The sequence below is a fragment of the Rhamphochromis sp. 'chilingali' genome (assembly GCF_963969265.1).
Source record: "Rhamphochromis sp. 'chilingali' genome assembly, chromosome: 1".
NCBI lineage: Eukaryota > Metazoa > Chordata > Actinopteri > Cichliformes > Cichlidae > Rhamphochromis > Rhamphochromis sp. 'chilingali'.
Genome location: NC_137929.1, coordinates 23,038,845 through 23,057,219, shown reverse-complemented (window position 1 = coordinate 23,057,219; position 18,375 = coordinate 23,038,845). Strand labels below are relative to the sequence as shown.

The 18,375-nt window shown below is 40.0% G+C and overlaps 2 protein-coding genes across 2 annotated transcripts; one reads left to right on the top strand and one right to left on the bottom strand.

Annotated features, from left to right (window-relative positions):
- The first annotated feature begins 3,990 nt into the window (after window positions 1-3,990).
- cldn7a (claudin 7a) lies at window positions 3,991-10,278 on the top strand. The gene is made up of 4 exons (XM_080892549.1): window positions 3,991-4,379; window positions 6,909-7,073; window positions 8,550-8,634; window positions 9,181-10,278. Exons 1-4 carry the CDS (start codon window positions 4,157-4,159, stop codon window positions 9,347-9,349), a joined length of 642 nt encoding a protein of 213 aa, XP_080748675.1. The 5' UTR covers window positions 3,991-4,156; the 3' UTR covers window positions 9,350-10,278.
- A 2,515-nt stretch (window positions 10,279-12,793) lies between these two features.
- On the bottom strand, window positions 12,794-16,476 carry LOC308403256 (uncharacterized protein). Its single transcript, XM_080892541.1, has 3 exons — window positions 16,194-16,476; window positions 15,527-15,868; window positions 12,794-14,395 (listed from the first exon to the last, which is right to left on the bottom strand). Exons 2-3 carry the CDS (start codon window positions 15,705-15,707, stop codon window positions 14,316-14,318), a joined length of 261 nt encoding a protein of 86 aa, XP_080748667.1. The 5' UTR covers window positions 15,708-15,868; window positions 16,194-16,476; the 3' UTR covers window positions 12,794-14,315.
- Window positions 16,477-18,375: the final 1,899 nt, after the last annotated feature.

Here is an 18,375-nt window from a genome sequence, read left to right as displayed (position 1 = left end):
AGAAATAAGTTTTGCTTTTGTTATTATTTTGCTTCTCACAGCAAACGCCCCCATGGACCCCACACATACATACATATATATGACAGATGGATGAGGGTTAAACCAACAACTAATGATTATTGTTGAGATAATGTTAGTTAAGCAGTTTTCCAATGCATGTCTCCTTAGAAACGTCCTACTAATTCAGTTTTGGACAGATTGTTTGATAATCAAGTTTTAGTTACTTTCAAGTTGAACTACTGTAATCATATTCAATAAGAATGTGCCTTTAAAAAAACCTTTTAAAACTGAGACTCATCTCCACAGTCAACAAGACATATTCTGTAAAGGAATAAAGTGAAGTGTAGAGGCTATAAACATGACTTGAGTATAGAGTTAGTTCCACTTTAACAGGAGAGTTTGCTCAGTCCACAGTCCCAACTCAGCATAGCTTTTTTTTGTTGTTGTACTGTTGCCAATATGACCTCAACTAAAAATATGTTAGAGTCGGTTTTAAATTCATGGTCGTGCTGACTAAGATTTGGCAGTTGAGAAGGTTTTAGCCTGTTGGATTCAGTTTTAGTATCAGAATGCCCTTCAGTTAACTTCTCCTGAAATTTGTTGTAGTATATTTGTAGTAATAAAATAAAGGCAAAACCACTGGAAACACAGCTTACAGTTTTCATATAGCAGTGTGTACTTTTAGAAAATCAGCACATTCTGGATCTTGCAAGTACAGTTTAAAGACAAACTAATCTAGCTTTCTAATCATTCAATTGTCATTCATTGTCAAGAACTTTTCAAAACTTTAGTGCACACATTACACAGTTAACAGTGACCACGTATGTGTTCTACCTAAAATGCACAGGAGAGATATAAAACTGAGAAAAGGATGCCCCTCTTCTTCAAATCCTCCTGCTGATAAGGCTCTGTACATCCTGCAGATAACTGTCTGAAAATGTTTCTGTTAAGAATGCAGCTCCTAAGAGAAAACAGTGTCTCTTTCATGTCGTGCTACCTACAAGGGAAGACAAAATAGAAGTCCACAAGACCAAGAACACAATCTATTTGTCCTGTCCTGCTGTTGCACAAAAGCCGAGACTTCTTGTATAAGGAAACTGAAGGTGGAGAAGAGAGGGGACATGTAGAGACAGGCGCCATCCCCTCATTTATGCACTGAGAGCCTTTCAGGGAAAAGCTGTGGGCCCACTGTGTTTTATTGCTAATGCCTCAGTGACTTCCAAGGGCACTTAGAGTTTAATCATGGGATTTGCACTCCACTTGCTCACTTCAGACCCAAGCAAGGCCTCAGTAACAGGAGGGAGGGCCCCTGAGAGAATGTTGTTAGTGCCCCTTGTTGGTCTGATTTAGCTGTTTTCTTCTTCACCTCCTATTGAGCTTTGAGCAACGGCTAAACCGGCAAGACGAATGTGTATTTACGCTTTTAAAAAAAGAAAGTAGTAAAAGAGAAAGGAGGAGATAGAGAAGAGGGGTGGAAAGAGCAATGTTCTTCCTTTTATTTTTTGTTCTTTGCAGTCCAAGACCTGGGTGGAAAAGCAGCCAAGAGGACATCATATAAATCAGGTTACCAGTAGCAACAGCACTGCTAGTGCTGAGCCCCTAACCGTCTTCCCGCTCATCTTCCTCTTCCACGTATCACCCAGCGCTCACCTTTTCAGATGTTTGTCTTCCACCCCTAAAAACCTCCTGCCTCATCCTCCTCCTCCTCATCAGCTTCTACTGTATAGAAGAGAGAAACAGAGAGATTCTTTATGTGTTCATTCCTCCCCAGCAACAGTGAAGCATTTGGTGGTCTTAACAGCAGAGCCCTGAGGCCAGGATACAGTAGAGAAGAAAAGAGTTATGAGGTGGTTTAAAGTGGGCAGAAAGGGCGAGAACGTGACAAAATGTAAAGTTCAGAGGAAGGCCGAGTAAGGGGGGTAACAGAGCTGCGAGAGCAATCTGAAAAGCCTCATTACATCTTAAATAGGTAATCCAGCCAGTAGGTGAGCACATTCCCATTAACCTGGCAGTGGGAATAACTTCCTCCAGGCTTATGGGTTATTACTTCCTTTCCCTTTACTGTAGGGCTATTGTTTATCCCCAGCTTGAAGTCATACACACTGCAGTGCTGACCCTGACATCTGACCCGGACAATACGTGCTATTGTCTCTTGGTTTCTGTCCATTCACAAAAGGAAGTGGCTAAAACTGGTATGTTAAGTGGACCTAAGAGAATACATATATTATGATATATTATTAAGAACCCCCATGAAAAGTTTTTTGAAATTTAATAAATGTACATTTGTGACATTATTTGAGTCCAAACAAAGTTTGGATTGGCCATTGTTGGAAGTAATTAAAAGGCCAGTTTTTAATGTTTTTTATATGTATGATTTTTTCATTACTTATTATAATTGTACTAGTAATTATCTTTAACATGTAAGGCTACAAAAGTCCTGAGAAGTTCTCCAAACATGAAGTGCATGCTCTTCTGCTAACTTTTCTGATTAGATATTCTTCTGTTTCGATGAATTTTCCTTTTTTGTATGAAACTGCCCCATGTGGACTTTCTTCTTTTTATATTCTTAACCTACTGGTTATTCCTCTTTTTTTTTATTTTTTTTATTTTTTTTAGCTTCTTTTCAATCCTGACCTCATTAGCGTGGTGTTGAACACATTAGTTTAACAAGTAAAAGGTTTGATTCCAGCAGGAAACACAAATCCCTTTGGGGCTGTGTCAGTGAGGACATCTGGGGCAATCATGTACAGCTACCTGCTGTGATAAGCTTCTATCTCACTGTAAGTAGGAAAGAAGTTAATTTGGAAGTCAAAGCTGTGGATGGAGAATCGCGTAAACAAGATTAAAAATCAAAGTGAAGTCATGTAAATTTAAGGAAAATACTTAATTTTCCGCTTTTGTGGTGATATGAGTTGTGATTAAACGTTTGGGTGAGCCACATGTCAACACAGACTGCAGTGAATTGAAGTTTAGGATTTGCAGTTCTTGCCCTTTTTAGATAAGATAAGATAAGATAAGATAAGATAAGATAACCTAAAACACTAGAATAGGATAAGATAACAAGAATAAGATACTATATATATACTATATATAGAATAAAATACAAAGTTGTCAAAAAAAAGAGAATTGCACTTAGTGTTATTGCACAAGTGTGGATCTGTGTGTTTGGTCAGCGGTGAAGTCCTTGTTTTGGGGTCTGACAGCAGTAAGGAAAGACCTGATAAATACAGCGAGATGGGAAATCCTCATCAATAAAGAAACATAATTTTCTCTCGTCATTCAGACTAAGGTCACACATTTCTCAAGGCTTCCTTTTTTCAGACATAGTAGATGCCGCTATGAAGCTTTAATTGTTTTGTTGAGTGAGAGCAAGGTTCCTCTTTGGGTATGTTTTGGTACTTCTTGCATGCACTGCATACTTCTGTAAAGAATTTACTTAAAACATTGTTTTAAATAAAGCAAGGCCAAGACACCTGCAGGTACAACTGCTACACAACGGTACATTTAACTCTTACAGTTAAACTTACTATAGGTTTGAGTCATATCATCAAATTGTGTCTCCAACATACACCTGCACACACTGACATACATAAGCAGAAAGAGCACATTCAGCAGCCTGTCACATATTTGTTCCTGTTTTGATCTTTAATAACTTTCTTAGAAAATGTTCAACAGTGTTTTTTATGTTATTTGACGCTTCAATATGCCCTTTCAGTCTCATACGTTACCACAGAAAAACTTTTGAGAAGTTAGGTTTAAAAAAACAAAAAAACAAAACAAAACTAACGTTGACTTCAGACTACTCATCCTGAGTGATGGCAGCTGAACAGCGCAGGAATTCACAGAGACGAATTGTCGGGTTGAAAGACGACCTGTGGCTTTGCTGGAAGCGGTGGGGGCATTTCCCAGCAGAGCACAGAAAACTGCGACTCCATGCATCAGCGGGCATGATAATTACACACCCACTTCCATCATCACCAGCAACTTAGATGCCCATCCCCAACTAAAGACCCCCGCCACACACTTCTGCACGGACACGGACACTACCTGCGACTTTTGCATCATTTCCTGACTAATAAGAACAGACACTTTAGAAGTTCTGTAACTCGAGCAAAGTGAAACGAACACCGGATCCTGTTAGAGGTTCATTAAGAGCATGGCCAACTCCGGGATCCAGCTGCTGGGATTTTTCCTATCATTAATAGGTATTGTCGGTCTGATCATCGGGACTATCCTGCCGCAATGGAAGATGTCCGCGTACATCGGAGACAACATCATCACAGCTGTAGCCATGTACCAGGGACTCTGGATGTCGTGCGCTTTCCAAAGTACCGGGCAGCTCCAGTGTAAAATCTACGACTCCATCCTTCAGCTCGACAGTAAGTGGCGCATTTTTACCCCCTTGGTTTAAAAAAACCACTGAACAGGTTTAGTTCCTGCAGGTGCAACCTGCTCATCACAAATCATTATTAAGTAGTCCTTGTTTATTGTCTTGTCTAGTCATCATTTTATATGGAAAGTTTAAAAAAGAGGAAAATGACTTTAACTTTTAAAAGGAAACAACACACTGGCACGTTCTAGGAAAACCTTTTTTAACCACATGCCATTTGCTCCAGGAATGAACCTGAGCCCTGCATCACCACAGAGATCCTTTAGAACACATGTGGTCAAACTCATGGCTGGAGGGCCAAATCCAGCCAGATGCTAATTTTAAGCAAATTTTCCAGCTGCTTCAGGTCACAAAACAATAAATTTAAAGGTTTTTCACACTGAAAGGAATACCTTTGCGCTATGATACATGTAAAATACATGATCCAATTTCTATTTTATTTTTGAATATAGTTGTCATATCAAGTTTTTGTATTCACATGTTGACTTTAATGTCAAATAAATGGATGTGACTCCAATTGTATACAAGAAGGATGTTAATTACTGATATAATGAGGGGATTTTTTATTTTTTTATTTATTTATTACAGTTATGAATTACATTTTTAATTCCCAGCGTGTCTCTTTGTGAAACTGAGTCCGACACCCCAGCTGTAGAATATCACATATGGTGCAAACAGTGCAGGAGTGGCTGCTGCCAAAATAATCTCTTTCATACCTCAACTGTAGCTTCCCAAGAACAAGTACAGAAAAAAATGATTTAAATACTCGATATCTTCAAACTCACAGGAAGAGACGTGACCTCTGTTTGTAAGCTGGCTACAAAAAGAAAAAACAAGCAAAAAACTGACAGACAGTGCTGCTTCTTTACTGATGATGATGAAAAATGTAAATGTTTTCACATCTGCTGTTATAGTTAGTACAGGACACATTCTTAAATGAAGGATAACACACTGTGGATACTAAAGCTGTGCGTGATGGGTGTGTGTTGGCCCACTTCAGTGGTTTGTTGTAATGCTGTCATGCTGTATTAGCTGAAATGATGATGGCCTCAGGCTGTTCTCTGTATCTGTCTCTGAATCGGTTTTTGAGGTCTAATTATACCAACACTGAGAAAAGTGGCCTGAATTGGTTTACTAAAGCGTAAAGCTTTATTATACAAATACAGGCCATTTACCATTTTTACTATGTAATTAAAATGTTATTTCTAAGACACCTTTCAGGATAAACACCCTACACAATAAAATATCAGAGGATAAATTCTCTGATTCTTATATAGCACTTTTCTACTCTCCTGGAGCACTCAGTGTTCACTCATTCACTGTTTTCTGTGCTCTTATGTGCATAGAAAACACATGTGCATCTTATGTGAACACTGTGACAGAGAACAACTTGGGGTTAGCGGCCTTCACTGGCATGCAGGCTTGGAGAGTCAGGGATCAAACCATGAACCTTCCAATCAGCAGAGCACCTGCTCTACCTCCCTCCTGAGCTACAGCCACCCACCGCAACCTATAAGATAAAAACAGAGCTAACCAAATGCATAATGGCCTTATACAAAATCTATCATTGTACATGGTGTATAAAAGGTATACAACTTTATTTATTATGAGATAATTTAGCTGGGGGTTTTTTTGAGAACAAGAAAAGCTACAGTGTCCTACAAGCGTCCCATTGTAGAGTGTAATCACACGGCCAAACATTATTAGCATATGTGAAACAGCAGACACTCCAAGCCAGGATACAGTGTATCCTTCTCTGCTCTCATTTTACTGTATAATGACCCTGTTGCTTGGCATTTCCCACTGATTTATATTCTGTTTCTGCATCCTCCTCTCCCCTGCCTCTCTCCACCCATCACTCCCTCACTGCAAAAGGTTTTGTTTGTTTGGGCAGAGCAGGGATGGCCTAGACTGGCACAGACTGGTTCTACCGTAGGTGGACAGGGGGGAGAGGCAAAAGGGGTCTCACCCTGTGATAGGTTTATAGTGTGTGTGTGTGTGTGTGTGTGTGTGTGGGGGGGGGGGGGGGGGGGGGGGGGCACTGACAGATGAGAATCATGACAGCAATGTTTCCACGGGCCTCCTCAAAGGGAAGACATTCGAGGGTGTAAGATGTGTTCCTTCATACTGTTTATGTGTGCTCATGTGTATCCCATGGTTTCCCTTCCAGGAAAAGCTCACATTAAAATGTCTTCACAGGCTAATGCAAATGTAATTCACAACCTGGACAGCCACATAAAGCCTCCTTGATATGTTGGAGGCTGTTTGTTAGTCTTTATTATGTTCTGTTTTGTGACTCCTCATTTGCACTTTAACAACAGGATTATTATAAATGGTCTCATTTTAGTTTAGTATTTTTTAGACATTACTGTATGAAACAAAACAAATTATTTTCTTAAAATGCACACCCACATTCCACAACACAAAAGGTCATTTATTCTCAGGCTCCACACTGTTCTGTTACATTTCCTCTGCTTCATCGTTTTCTGTTGCCTTTCTTTCTCTTCCTCTGCTCCAGGTTCGCTCCAGGCCACTCGTGCCCTGATGATAGTTGGCATCATTGTTTCCATTGCAGGTCTGGGTGTAGCCTGCATGGGAATGAAGTGCACCACTTGTGGAGGAAGTGACAGACTACGCAAGGCCCGCATTGCCATGACAGGAGGCATCATCCTGTTAGTGGGAGGTGAGGGAGCTTACCAAAGAACCTAATTTGGCAAAGACCAGTGAATAGAATAGAACAGAATAGAATTCAACTTTATTGTCATTGCACATGTCACAAGTACAAGGCAACAAAATGCAGTTTGCATCCATCCAGAAGTGCTTTAGCCATGATATAGATATATTACAAAATATATATTAGCAATAATATAATAATATAGGTATATAGATATATATGACTGATTGGTGTAAGATTTAAACTGTCAAAATGTTATATCATCCAAAGGTTTTCACATAGGGTCATGTATGGTAATACAATGATGTTGTGCAGGGTAATTTAGCTTTGAAAAATATCTTGTTACATTATAAGATTACCTTCAATAAAAAGTAATCTGTCATGCTACAGCATTACCTGATGAGAAAAATAAATCTTCAGAGTACTTTGGCATTACCAATAATGCAGACGACTTGCTAATTTTATTCAGAAACCTTTATCTTAAAAGCTTGCTGTTGTGTTTTCTGAGCTTTAGCACATGTGTCAGTTATTAAAGCTATTTACAGAACCTTGTGAAACACGTCTGATCAGGAAAAAGTGTACTTTTTACAACGTTTAAATATTTTTAACGTTGCAAACGTTTTAAATGCTGATGTTGGGTAGAGTCTTTACCATATTAACTATCTTGGTTTAGCCAGTTAGCATGCTAATATTCGTGAAGAGCATGCTAATATTTGTGAAGACAGTTGTTGGATATTTGGTGAATGTGTGGTGAATTAGCTTTGAATTAGCTTTCCAGATAACGTACTGCAGCTTTGCTAGCTACCATATGAGACGGCTAATTGTAAAATAGCCCGTTTAAACCCAAACGTTTGTTTTTGCACCAAGAAATGAATGACACTATTATAGTTAATGTTCAGGGAAAAACTACATTTTAACATTTACCTTTCCATCCATGTCCTGGTTGACGTGAAGCATTACAAATAGTAGATATGTTACAATAACTCAAAGCAACACTCAACACGAGCTTGGTGGAAGAACATGCTAATATTGTTGTCTTCCTTTCCAAATATATTTAAAAGGGATGATTGTCACTGATTTGTGTTTGTAAGTATTTCATCACTATATTGTATAAAACATACACATTCAGTGTAATAGCTTCCTGTGATCCAATAAATAATGGAATCCATTTATGTAATTCCATCAAAGCACAATTGCCTAGATGTCCTGCACATCATACAGTAGGTGGGAGGAGGTTTGATCCCCACTCCAAAAAGCTTTCTACCCACTGATCTTCTCTGGCCCTCCAGAGGTCATTAGAATGAATGAATCCTGGCACTGAATCTAAGATCAGAGCTCTAACTGGCTCTGAAGAGAACAGAAACACTAAAAGCTAATTGTTCTGGAGTCAATAGCTAGCCGCCTGGTGACTGTATAAAGGGAACAAAAGCCTGGCTGGGCTTTTTCTGGCTTTGACGATGTGTTGATCGACTTTTGATCTTGCAGGGCTGTGTGCTATCGTAGCGTGCTCCTGGTTTGCTCACAATGTCATCAGGGCTTTCTATAATCCCTACACTCCAGTCAACACCAAGTAAGCAATCTAAAAGCACCCATTTCTTCTTTTTTTCTGTTTTACTGTTATTATGATTTATGTATTATTTATGTATTATTATGCATAAAAATTGTTTTTCCTTTAGTACTGTAGCTAAAACTGGTGTGAGAGAACAGTGCATTTTATTCTTTTACAGCAGTGATAAGCTAGTTATGTGACATAAAAATCTGGATGTCATCTGATCAGCTCAAACTAAATCTGTGTTTATGCTACTGGGTGAATGAGGCTCATAGTAGAAAAGGTTTTTTTTTTTTTTTTTATCTCTCACTACGGCTTATAGAGCTCTGGGGACAGTCCATGTCTATTATCCCTTAAAAAAAACCCTTAAAAACGCCAATCTTGTGATTTAATGCTATTTTCATACTATATGTTCTTTCTCTTACTCTCTTTGCATTGATGCACTACTTGCTTTTGAAACATAACAACTGCATAAATGACACCAGTGCAGGTTACTTTATTAACACATCAGTTTTGCCTTTGTTCGTAATATTGAAGCTGAGGATTGGGGTTGCCTTGTCTTTCCAGGTTTGAGTTTGGTGCGGCCATCTTCATCGCGTGGGGCGGTTCTCTCCTAGATGTCTTAGGTGGGGCCATGTTGGCTGCTTCTTGTCCAAGGAAGAAGCAAGTGTCCAAGTACCCAGCCATCGGCAGTACCCGCTCAGGCCCTCCAAGCAGCACTAAGGAATATGTCTGAGATTCCCCAACCATGTAGCCAGGAACTTTAAAAGAAGCTGAGGAGAATGATCCTCTTCAGCATCAGCGAGGCGGAAAACCGAAGATGTATGGATGATTGTGAATCACATGGAGGCAGGAAGTACTGAAAAAAGACTTTCTTTACTTTGTGTTCAGGCCTTTGATGACCCTTTGATTATTAAGCAGCACCCTCAATTGTTTAATGACGGATGTCTCTCACCCAATCCATACATTCCTCCATTGTTTACAAGTAGTCTTCACAAATACATTATAATTGGATGTCCTGACTTAATAGACAAACCCTCTTGGGCTAGCTCTTGAATTGCAGCCTAAATGGTGGGTTATAGCCAATACTTGCGCCCTCATGTTAGAACCAGCATTTATTAGCATTTGCCATGTAATTGAAAGTAATCAATTACAGTTTGGTGAGTAGTCTGCAAGTCAACACGCTGTCCAACACAGGAACACGGTGACAATACAGCATTTTATATCAACTGTTAGTACCAAAATAGATGTCACAATGAGCAGGGTGTGATTTCACACACTGCGATGACACAGGCCACTTGCTACAGGACTCCCCACAGCTTTTCATACCAGCATGTTACAAAGCCTGTTCAGATATAAAATATCTGATGTTGTAGTCATCACGCCATTATCGCTCTATTGGCCTTTCTATCAGCCACTGAGGTTAAACTGCAACTATTTATTTTGTCAACTGTAGGTCTTTACTCGTGTAGATTTGCACGATTGTTAGTTCACTGTAGCTTCTTGTAGCTTTCACAATTTAGTGTTTTTTAAATGTTCTGAACAGTTGGTTCTATGTTTGTAAATGCCATAGGTTTATATACTTTTAGCAGATAACAGCACCATGGAAAATATATGAAAGAATATTTTTAACATGTCCATCAGTACTTAAATAATAAAGATAATGCAACATTGTTAACTGTGTCATGGTCCATCAAACTGGTTATATGGTTGTTTTCTCCAGTGCAGTAGCACAGTAACATTTCTACTGACAGTCTTTTCATAGATTTTGCACTTTCTGTTTCATTTGAACTAGTAAAAGTAACCTTTAGGGGACATTTCATGAATGTTTTTGAAGACATTCATAACATTCATCAAAGCTTATGTTGTGTAAAACCTTTAGAGAACCTTCATGGAAGACTGGATAATGGTTCTTTGAAGTGTGTTTGCAGCTTTTAAAAAAAAAAATCTGCTAGGATTCTCAGAACCTTTAGGGAACCCTGAGGTGACATTTTCCAAAGCTTCTCTGAATGTGGTCATTTTCAACTTTTAAAGAACCTTAAAGGAACATTTTATAAAACACATTTAAGTGGAACCTTTAAATAACCTTCAGGGAGCAGTTTATTAGTAATGAACTAGTCGATACTAAATGTTAGTAACTTTATCAGAGTTCTTAATGCTTTAAGTATGTTGTTTAGAGTCTTAATTTACTCCTACAGACACCTAATTGATGAAAACATTTAGAGTGATGTTATGCGAGTTACTGTATGCATCCTTTGAGCTTGAAGTAGTCTGGCTATTCTCCTATGAACTCTGACATCTACAAGGTATTGTCACCCAAAGAACTGTTGCTCACTCTTCTTTGGCAATTCTCTGTAAACCATAGAGATGGTTGTGTTAAAATGCCAGCAGATCAGCAGTTTCTGAAATATTCAGACCAGCCTGTCTGGCACCAACAACCAACCCACATTCAAAGCCACTTAAATCACCTTTCTTCTCCGTTTTGATGCTCTGTTTGAACTTCAGCAGGTCATCTTGATCAGGGGCCCGTTCTTCGTACGTCGCTTACTACATCCAAGATCAAATGACACATCCAAGATCAAATCATCGCGCTAACCGTGAGCTCGCTAATCCGGTTCCCCGAACACACCTGCTGTTGACGATTAGTACAGCTGGACGCAGTAATGTGACATCACTGGGTGTCGTAAAAGGGGCCACGCATCGATAGTAGAAACATTGATCGGCAACCCTCTGATTGGTCGGCGAAAATGTCGACGGAGCGCGCTCGGCTCGGTATTTTTCGGCAGCAGAGCAAGAACTCTTGAGTGAGGGATTTCAGGAGTTTCAGAGTTTAATCAGAACGCAAGGGAACACTGCAAAGGCTGCAAAAGCAAGGAGCGAGGGCTGGCAGGAAGTTGCTGACAAATTAAACTCGTAAGTAATTTAATAATAATAATAATAATGGAGTGGATTGATATAGCGCTTTTCAAGGCACCCAAAGCGCTTTACAATGCCACTATTCAGTCACTCTCACATTCACACACTGGTGGAGGCAGCTACAGTTGTAGCCACAGCTGCCCTGGGGCAGACTGACAGAAGCCAGGCTGCCATATCGCGCCATCGGCCCCTCTGGCCAACACCAGTAGGCGGTAGGGTAGATTTATTATATTACACTATATTATCCAATATTATATTACATTATATTATAATATGTTATATTTTATCCTCTTTCACATTAGAGCCACGACAGGACCCACTAGAACATGGGAACAGGTAAAAGTGAAATATAAGAATATCCTACAGAATGGTAATATTTATCACTTATATTGCTTTTAGTCTCTTGGAAAGAGACCCTGGAATAATCTGTTTGTTTATAACAGCAACCAAGAAAAGGGCAGAGCAAAAAAAGACAGGTGGTGGTCCTGCACCCCCTCGTCAACAAGTTGGTTAAGTGAATAATACCCTCACGGGAAAATCGATATCTCTCTATGAGCACACTGTCGCGCTGAGCTAAAGGATCCTGTCTATCCCGCAATATACGCTGAATTCTGAGGACTCTCCTTATCAATCTTGCACCTTCCGCAATGGGTTGCTCGCGTATACGGACAGGACATGGCTGCGACAGGCTTCCCAAATCCACCTTCGCTTTTATAGCCGTGGTCTCTCATCTTGATTACACGAAGTAATTTACAATTGCTACTCTGAAATATGAATTAAATCTGTAATAATCACATACATGTAATAGAATGTTAATAGTACATTTCCCTTTTTTAGGAAATGACCTGTGTGAAATCAATAAATGGATCAGGTGCTGCATTGTCTTTAGTTACATTGATGTTATTTATTTATGGTGAAACAGTGGTGGAATATCGCTCTTGCTTTCGTATGATGACGCGGACATACCTGCGTGGCCGCGATCTAATCCTGTTTACATAAAGTAAACCTGCTCCCGAGCAGGTTTACGCTTACGGCTCTGTTGCTATGACAGCAAGTCCCGGATGAGCTTCGGGGAACCGACTGATCCAGGATCACGCGAAATCGTCAACAATCTAATCCGGCTAACCTACTTAGCGAGGTACGAAGAACGGGCCCCACGTCTACATGCTGTTGAGCAGGTGTACCTAATAAAGTGGCTGCAAGTTTATCTGCGTGATAAAAGGAGTTCAGAGTCAGCTGAACCACAGAAACACAGAGATTCCACAAAGATTCATGTTTTATTTCCCAGGATGCTTTATGAAAAGTTATTTCCATGCAAAGATCAAAACAACTATCTTTGAGTCAGAGAGCAAGCTGTGAGGTGCAGTGCTCCCATGACACCAACAAATTAAGTAACGAGCCAGCAAAAAACAGGAACATGACATCAACATGAGCCGCCTTTTATAGACAACACCATCTGAACCCGAGAGAGCCACTGCCAGCTTAAAAAAAATCCAAAGATTGTCTCTGCAGCGAGGGTGCTCGTTTCTGTGACCTCACACTGTAATTATAAAGTCTGACACAATAGTTCACCTAAACCTGAAAGACATTACCACACCACGTGGGTGTAGTTCACAAAGCAGATTAGAGCTTTTTTATAAATAAACATAAATACAATTAAGTTTGACCTTTACACGTCGGCATGCCAATCAGAGTCAATTTCTTTAAGCATCAATCTGATGTAGCATCAGGAATCATTTGGCAATTTCATCAAAGTCATTTACTGTACACATTTTGTTTTTATTGTCCTCACAGTCATGTAGCCAAACTGGGAAAGCCTGCATTAGGAAACACACACAAAGCTCTATGAAGCCGTTGTTGTTTACTGCCGAGTCAGCAGCTCAAAACCACCAATGAGCTCAGGGAAACGCTGACTCTACCAGATTTGAAGAGCAAAACGGTGGTTTGGTTTATCAAAGTCTACTACGTAGCCCTTAAATAACAGGATGCCAGTCACAGGTTTTGATGCTTCATGCATAGAATTCTGCAACATGTCACTGCACATAACAGGCATTCCCACAAAGTGCACCATTTGAAAACATAATAAAAATCCCACAGACTGAAGCGTTACCTGCTCAGAAACAAGTAAAAAAACAAAACCAAACAGATGCCGTAACATCACAACAAAGTGTCTCATTTTTTAAATAATAAATTATTAGCATTAGTTTTTCTCCTTTGTTTTTTGTTTTTTAAAGCAACTAGCGAGCTTTCATCCACTGGATAATAGTACACCACTTGAATCAGTGAGAGAGTAGAGAATGATAGTCATTGCACAACCAAAGCTTAACAATTCACCTGTCCGATACACATTAACAGGCTTGTGTTCCAACACAAGCAGCCCACGGGTAATCAGTAACCCTCACCAGTAAACAGGCAGGCGAGAGGATGCTTGTCATCTAACCGTTTGCTCAGTGCAACTTTAAAAATGTAGCCCTTGAGAAGAAGCTCTGAAAAAAAATATAGACACTTCCTTCAAATCTTTCTTAAATCCTGATAGTCCACTACCTACCGAGGTATAGTGTAGAGAGCAATGCAATACGAATTCATTCACAGTCTGACCAAAGTTAAGTTAAATAAGCGCTATATACACAGTCAGGGCTTCAACAGGCGATAAATGAGCCGTTTTTTAGCCTTGAAGAAGCTTCAGTAGGACACTTGACAGGAGCAAGGACAAGATCGCTGTCAGAGGGTGTGGGGGTGGGTTTGGCGACCCAGGGGTTTTCTTTGTTGGCACTTCTTGGTGAAGCTTAGGAGATGGGTGACAGGGATACAGGGCACTGCCCGTTGTTGTTCATGATATCATCCAAGTCTTCATCATCCAGGTCCACTGAGGAGGAAAAAGCAAACAAGCAGTTATTATAATAATCACATATTAGCTACAATTCAGTTCAGTTTTATTTTTATAGTGCCAACTCACAACAACAGTCGCCTCAAGGCGCTTTATACTGTAAGGCAGATCCTAGAATAATACATACAGAGAAAAAAACAACAAAAATATGACCCCCTATGAACAAGCACTTTGGCGAGAGTGGGAAGGAAAAACTCCCTTTTAACAGGAAGAAACCTCCGGCAGAAGCAGGCTCAGAGAGGGGCAGGGCCATCTGCTGTGACCGGTTGCGGTGAGAAGAACAAAACAGGAAATTAGCTACTTAGGCAAAATGAAATTTAAAGGGGCAAGAAGGGTAAGTTCAAATCAAACATTGCTTTTTTTTAAATAATTTGACAAAAAGATTGACCACCCTTGTATCTATATGTTAAAAATAAAGCCACTGTGGGTAGCCAGTTAGCTTAGCATAGCATTACCACTGGAAATTGGGGTAAACAGCTAGCTTGCCTCTAAAAACAAATGTTCCTAAAAGCTGTTTGACACAGGGTTACATGCTAGCCATTTCCACTAAGCTACGTTTTCTGCTTTTTATCTTAGCCAGGCTAAGCTACAGTCACGCTGTATTAAAGACGTAAGGGTGATGTCACTTTCTTTATCTAACTAGTTACTTATCTGTAACACCTAATTTTCCATTTACAGATATCACGGTGAAAGGCACAATCAGTGTATCGCTGCACGCCTACTTGTGTTTTTTTTTTTTCTATAGTTGCTTGATTTTGTTTCAGTGGAGTTTGATTTGTTTTTACTTAATTCTTTAATTGTAACCTTGCTTATGTCTGCCCATTGACTTGTTCTGCATTATCTATGAGACATCTTTATTTGTATACATCACTGCTGACTGAAACACACATACAAATATAATAGCAACATTTTATCCACCTTATAAATATTTATGACTAATCCAATACAGTTCAACAGCCAATAAGGAGCTCTGACATATCTACTGCTACTGTTATGTTTTATTACATATGTGCATAGAACAAATGCATATGCTGCCTGCTATACTGTCATTGTGTAATTGTAAACTGTGTAGGTGGGGTCATCACTTCATACTTCTATATGGAGCCTCACCTTTCTTGGACCGACCGATCTGGCCTAGTTTGGGTGCCCTCTGTCCGAGTCTCTGAGGGTTGGGCCCGCCACCGTGACCGTTGACCTGGGGGTGTCCCGGGTTGAACTGCCCCGCCGGGCCGGGCTGCCTGGGCGGCCCGCTGGGCGGGATGAGCTCGGGGATACCTGAAGCACCGTACATCTCTGGGAGGCGTCCTTTAGTGTCTGACCGCTAGATGTCCGCACAGCCCAAGCTTTGTATCGTGATGGAAAGCTTCGCACTTCCGCAATGGTATTAACCGATGAATGTATGGGCAACAGACGACTAAATACTGGAAATTACAGAAGGGAAGTCCGCCAAACCTGTCAACCAAAGTGAACACGTTTGTCAAAAAACGCGAGTGAGAGAGCGAAAAGCTCTGCCAGTTGTCTCCCAACACTTCTCGGCTGTTTACACTACAATAAGCCGTGTACTCGTACGTGTTTTCAGTTGTATTACTACTATCAGATGTAGCAGCTCCCTTTCTGCCCACTACAACAGCACAGCGACACAAAGCGTGTCTTCGGTCATTCTACTCGCTATAGTCAGAATAAGAAAAGCTTTTCCACCCGTCTCTAAACAACAGTAACTCAGCGGTTTCTCTACAATACGCTTAAAATATGACTAAATATAAAAATACGGCCTCACCTTCGTTTCTTTGAGGCCGCAGTAAAGAGCTGAATTCGGTAAAAGCCGCTTCTGAGAACCGTGTTGTTGTTTATCAGCGCTGTTTCTCTCTCTCCCTCTGTTGGCACGGCGTTGAGGAAGCGTCGATTTAAAGGGGCCTCTCAGCGTTTTATCGGCCTTGGGGATTTCCTCGTATTGTGTCTTGACTCATAGCGTCTTGCGGACGTCACCGTGCGGTTGACAGCGCTGAACTTCAGATTATACAGTGGAGGTGTGCCAAAGTTCCGAGGGCTCAAAGCGTAATTACGCACCTCTTGTAATGAGAGAGTGACTCTAGAGCCAACCAATGACGGACGGTGTTCAATAACACCCCTCCCCCCCTCCACCCACCCCATACACACCACATAGAATGCTTCATGTCGGGTACTTCACGTCAACCCCCTCTTCCAGAGACTTTCATTTCATTTTATATGGGGAACATGAAAGTGTTTACAGGAAGTTGTTATTTACCACAAAAGTACACAACTTTTTGTCCGCTTTGACACTTTGTTCTTTTTTCAGGTTACTGCAGTATGCTGTGGCCTTGAGTCAGTGCCCCTGGCAATGTCTGAGTTCACCTTCACTTATCTAAGCAACCTGACTCAACCCCAGCCACTTACCTCTGCCACTTATTGACTAAATGAAACAGACAAAAACAAATCTTTAACTTCTTAAACAACACTGTCAGTGATTACAAATTCACTGCCCTGCATTTGGATCAAACTCAAGTGGTCTTTTGTTTATAGTACAATGGAAATTCAAGAGAGTCCAAACACACCAAAAATGTTATGCTAATTTTGACAATACATCTTTGACTCAGTGGGAACTTCATAAGTTCAGTGAAGAAAAGGCAGACTAGGCTTCAGTATGATACCATTTCCATTTTCTTTAATTAAGCTCATATCAGCCATCAACTAAAAATCATTGGTTTTCAACCAGGGGAAATATTACCAAGTACACACTTTGGTGTAGATGCAGCACAAATACTTTGTTTTAATAATCAGTGTTGAGCAGTTAGGTTATTATAGATGAAAGAATCCTGTCCCAAAGACTAAAAATAGGTTTGGAAACATATATTAATTAACTGAAAAATAAACACCCAACTTAAAAAAAATATAAAAACAACAAAAAAAAAAGACATTAAGCACTTGCAAAACTGACTAAAACAAAAATATAAATGTTTAGTTTTAGATTGAGTCAATGGATAAAGTTTTGTTTTGTTTTGCTTGAGACGTTTGCATAACTGTGAATCACCTTACTTTGTAAAATGTATTGAAATACTGGTTCTGATTTGGTCAAATTTTACTGATGGACAGCAAACACAAAGGTTCTTCTACAACCCCAATTCCAAAGACGTTTGGATGCAGTGTAAGCTGTCAATAAAAACATAATGTGTAATTTGTAAATCCCAAAAACCCATATTTTATTCACATGTTTGAATGGAGAAAATTTACCATTTTATGGAAAACTGAATTCATTTTAAATTTCATGACAGAAACACATCTCAAAAAAGTTTGTGCTGGTTCATGTTTATCATTGTGTAGCATCCCTTCTCCTACTTAGGCAGTCCATAACAATCTAGGAACTGAGGAGGCCAGCTGCAGGACTTTTGGCAGAGGAACGTTGCCCCATTCCTCTTAACAGTCGTCTGCACTGCAGGGTACGGAAGATACGGAAGAGGATTAGGGCCACTGGAAAAAAAAAAAAAGAATTCTGACTTTAATCTCAGAATTCTGAGATTAAAGTCAGAATTCTTTTTTTTTTTTTTCCAGTGGCCCTAATCCTCTTCCGTAGCAGGCAGATCAGTTCAGCACCTGGAATCTTTCACTATGAAGCCATGTTGTTGGAGTAGATGCAGTATGCAGTTCGGCATCTGGCTGTGAAGATATGTTGCTCTAAAATATGCAAATACTTTTCAGCATTGATGATGCCTTTTTAGATGTGCCTGCCTAAAACGGCATAGCCTGCATTTATGAATGACACGGTGAACTGCATTCATAGATAGTGATTTCTAGAAGTGTTCTTGGGTCCATGCAGTGATTTCCACGAGCGAATCATGCCTATTTTCAATGCTGTGCTGCTCGACGGCCAGAGTATCACAGACATCTAATGTTGAATGTCTTCTTTGGCCTTCTTCCTTGCGCACAGAGGTTTCTCCAGATTT

What these genes read in the sequence shown, in the direction of transcription:
- cldn7a (XM_080892549.1), top strand. Translation starts at nt 4,157, where the DNA reads ATGGCCAACTCCGGGATCCAGCTGCTGGGATTTTTCCTATCATTAATA. An exon ending in CTCCATCCTTCAGCTCGACA is followed by an intron (nt 4,380 to 6,908) that starts GTAAGTGGCGCA and finishes CCTCTGCTCCAG; the next exon opens with GTTCGCTCCAGGCCACTCGT. An exon ending in CATCATCCTGTTAGTGGGAG is followed by an intron (nt 7,074 to 8,549) that starts GTGAGGGAGCTT and finishes TTGATCTTGCAG; the next exon opens with GGCTGTGTGCTATCGTAGCG.
- LOC308403256 (XM_080892541.1), bottom strand. Translation starts at nt 15,707, where the DNA reads ATGTACGGTGCTTCAGGTATCCCCGAGCTCATCCCGCCCAGCGGGCCG. An exon ending in GATCGGTCGGTCCAAGAAAG is followed by an intron (nt 14,396 to 15,526) that starts GTGAGGCTCCAT and finishes TTTCCTCCTCAG; the next exon opens with TGGACCTGGATGATGAAGAC.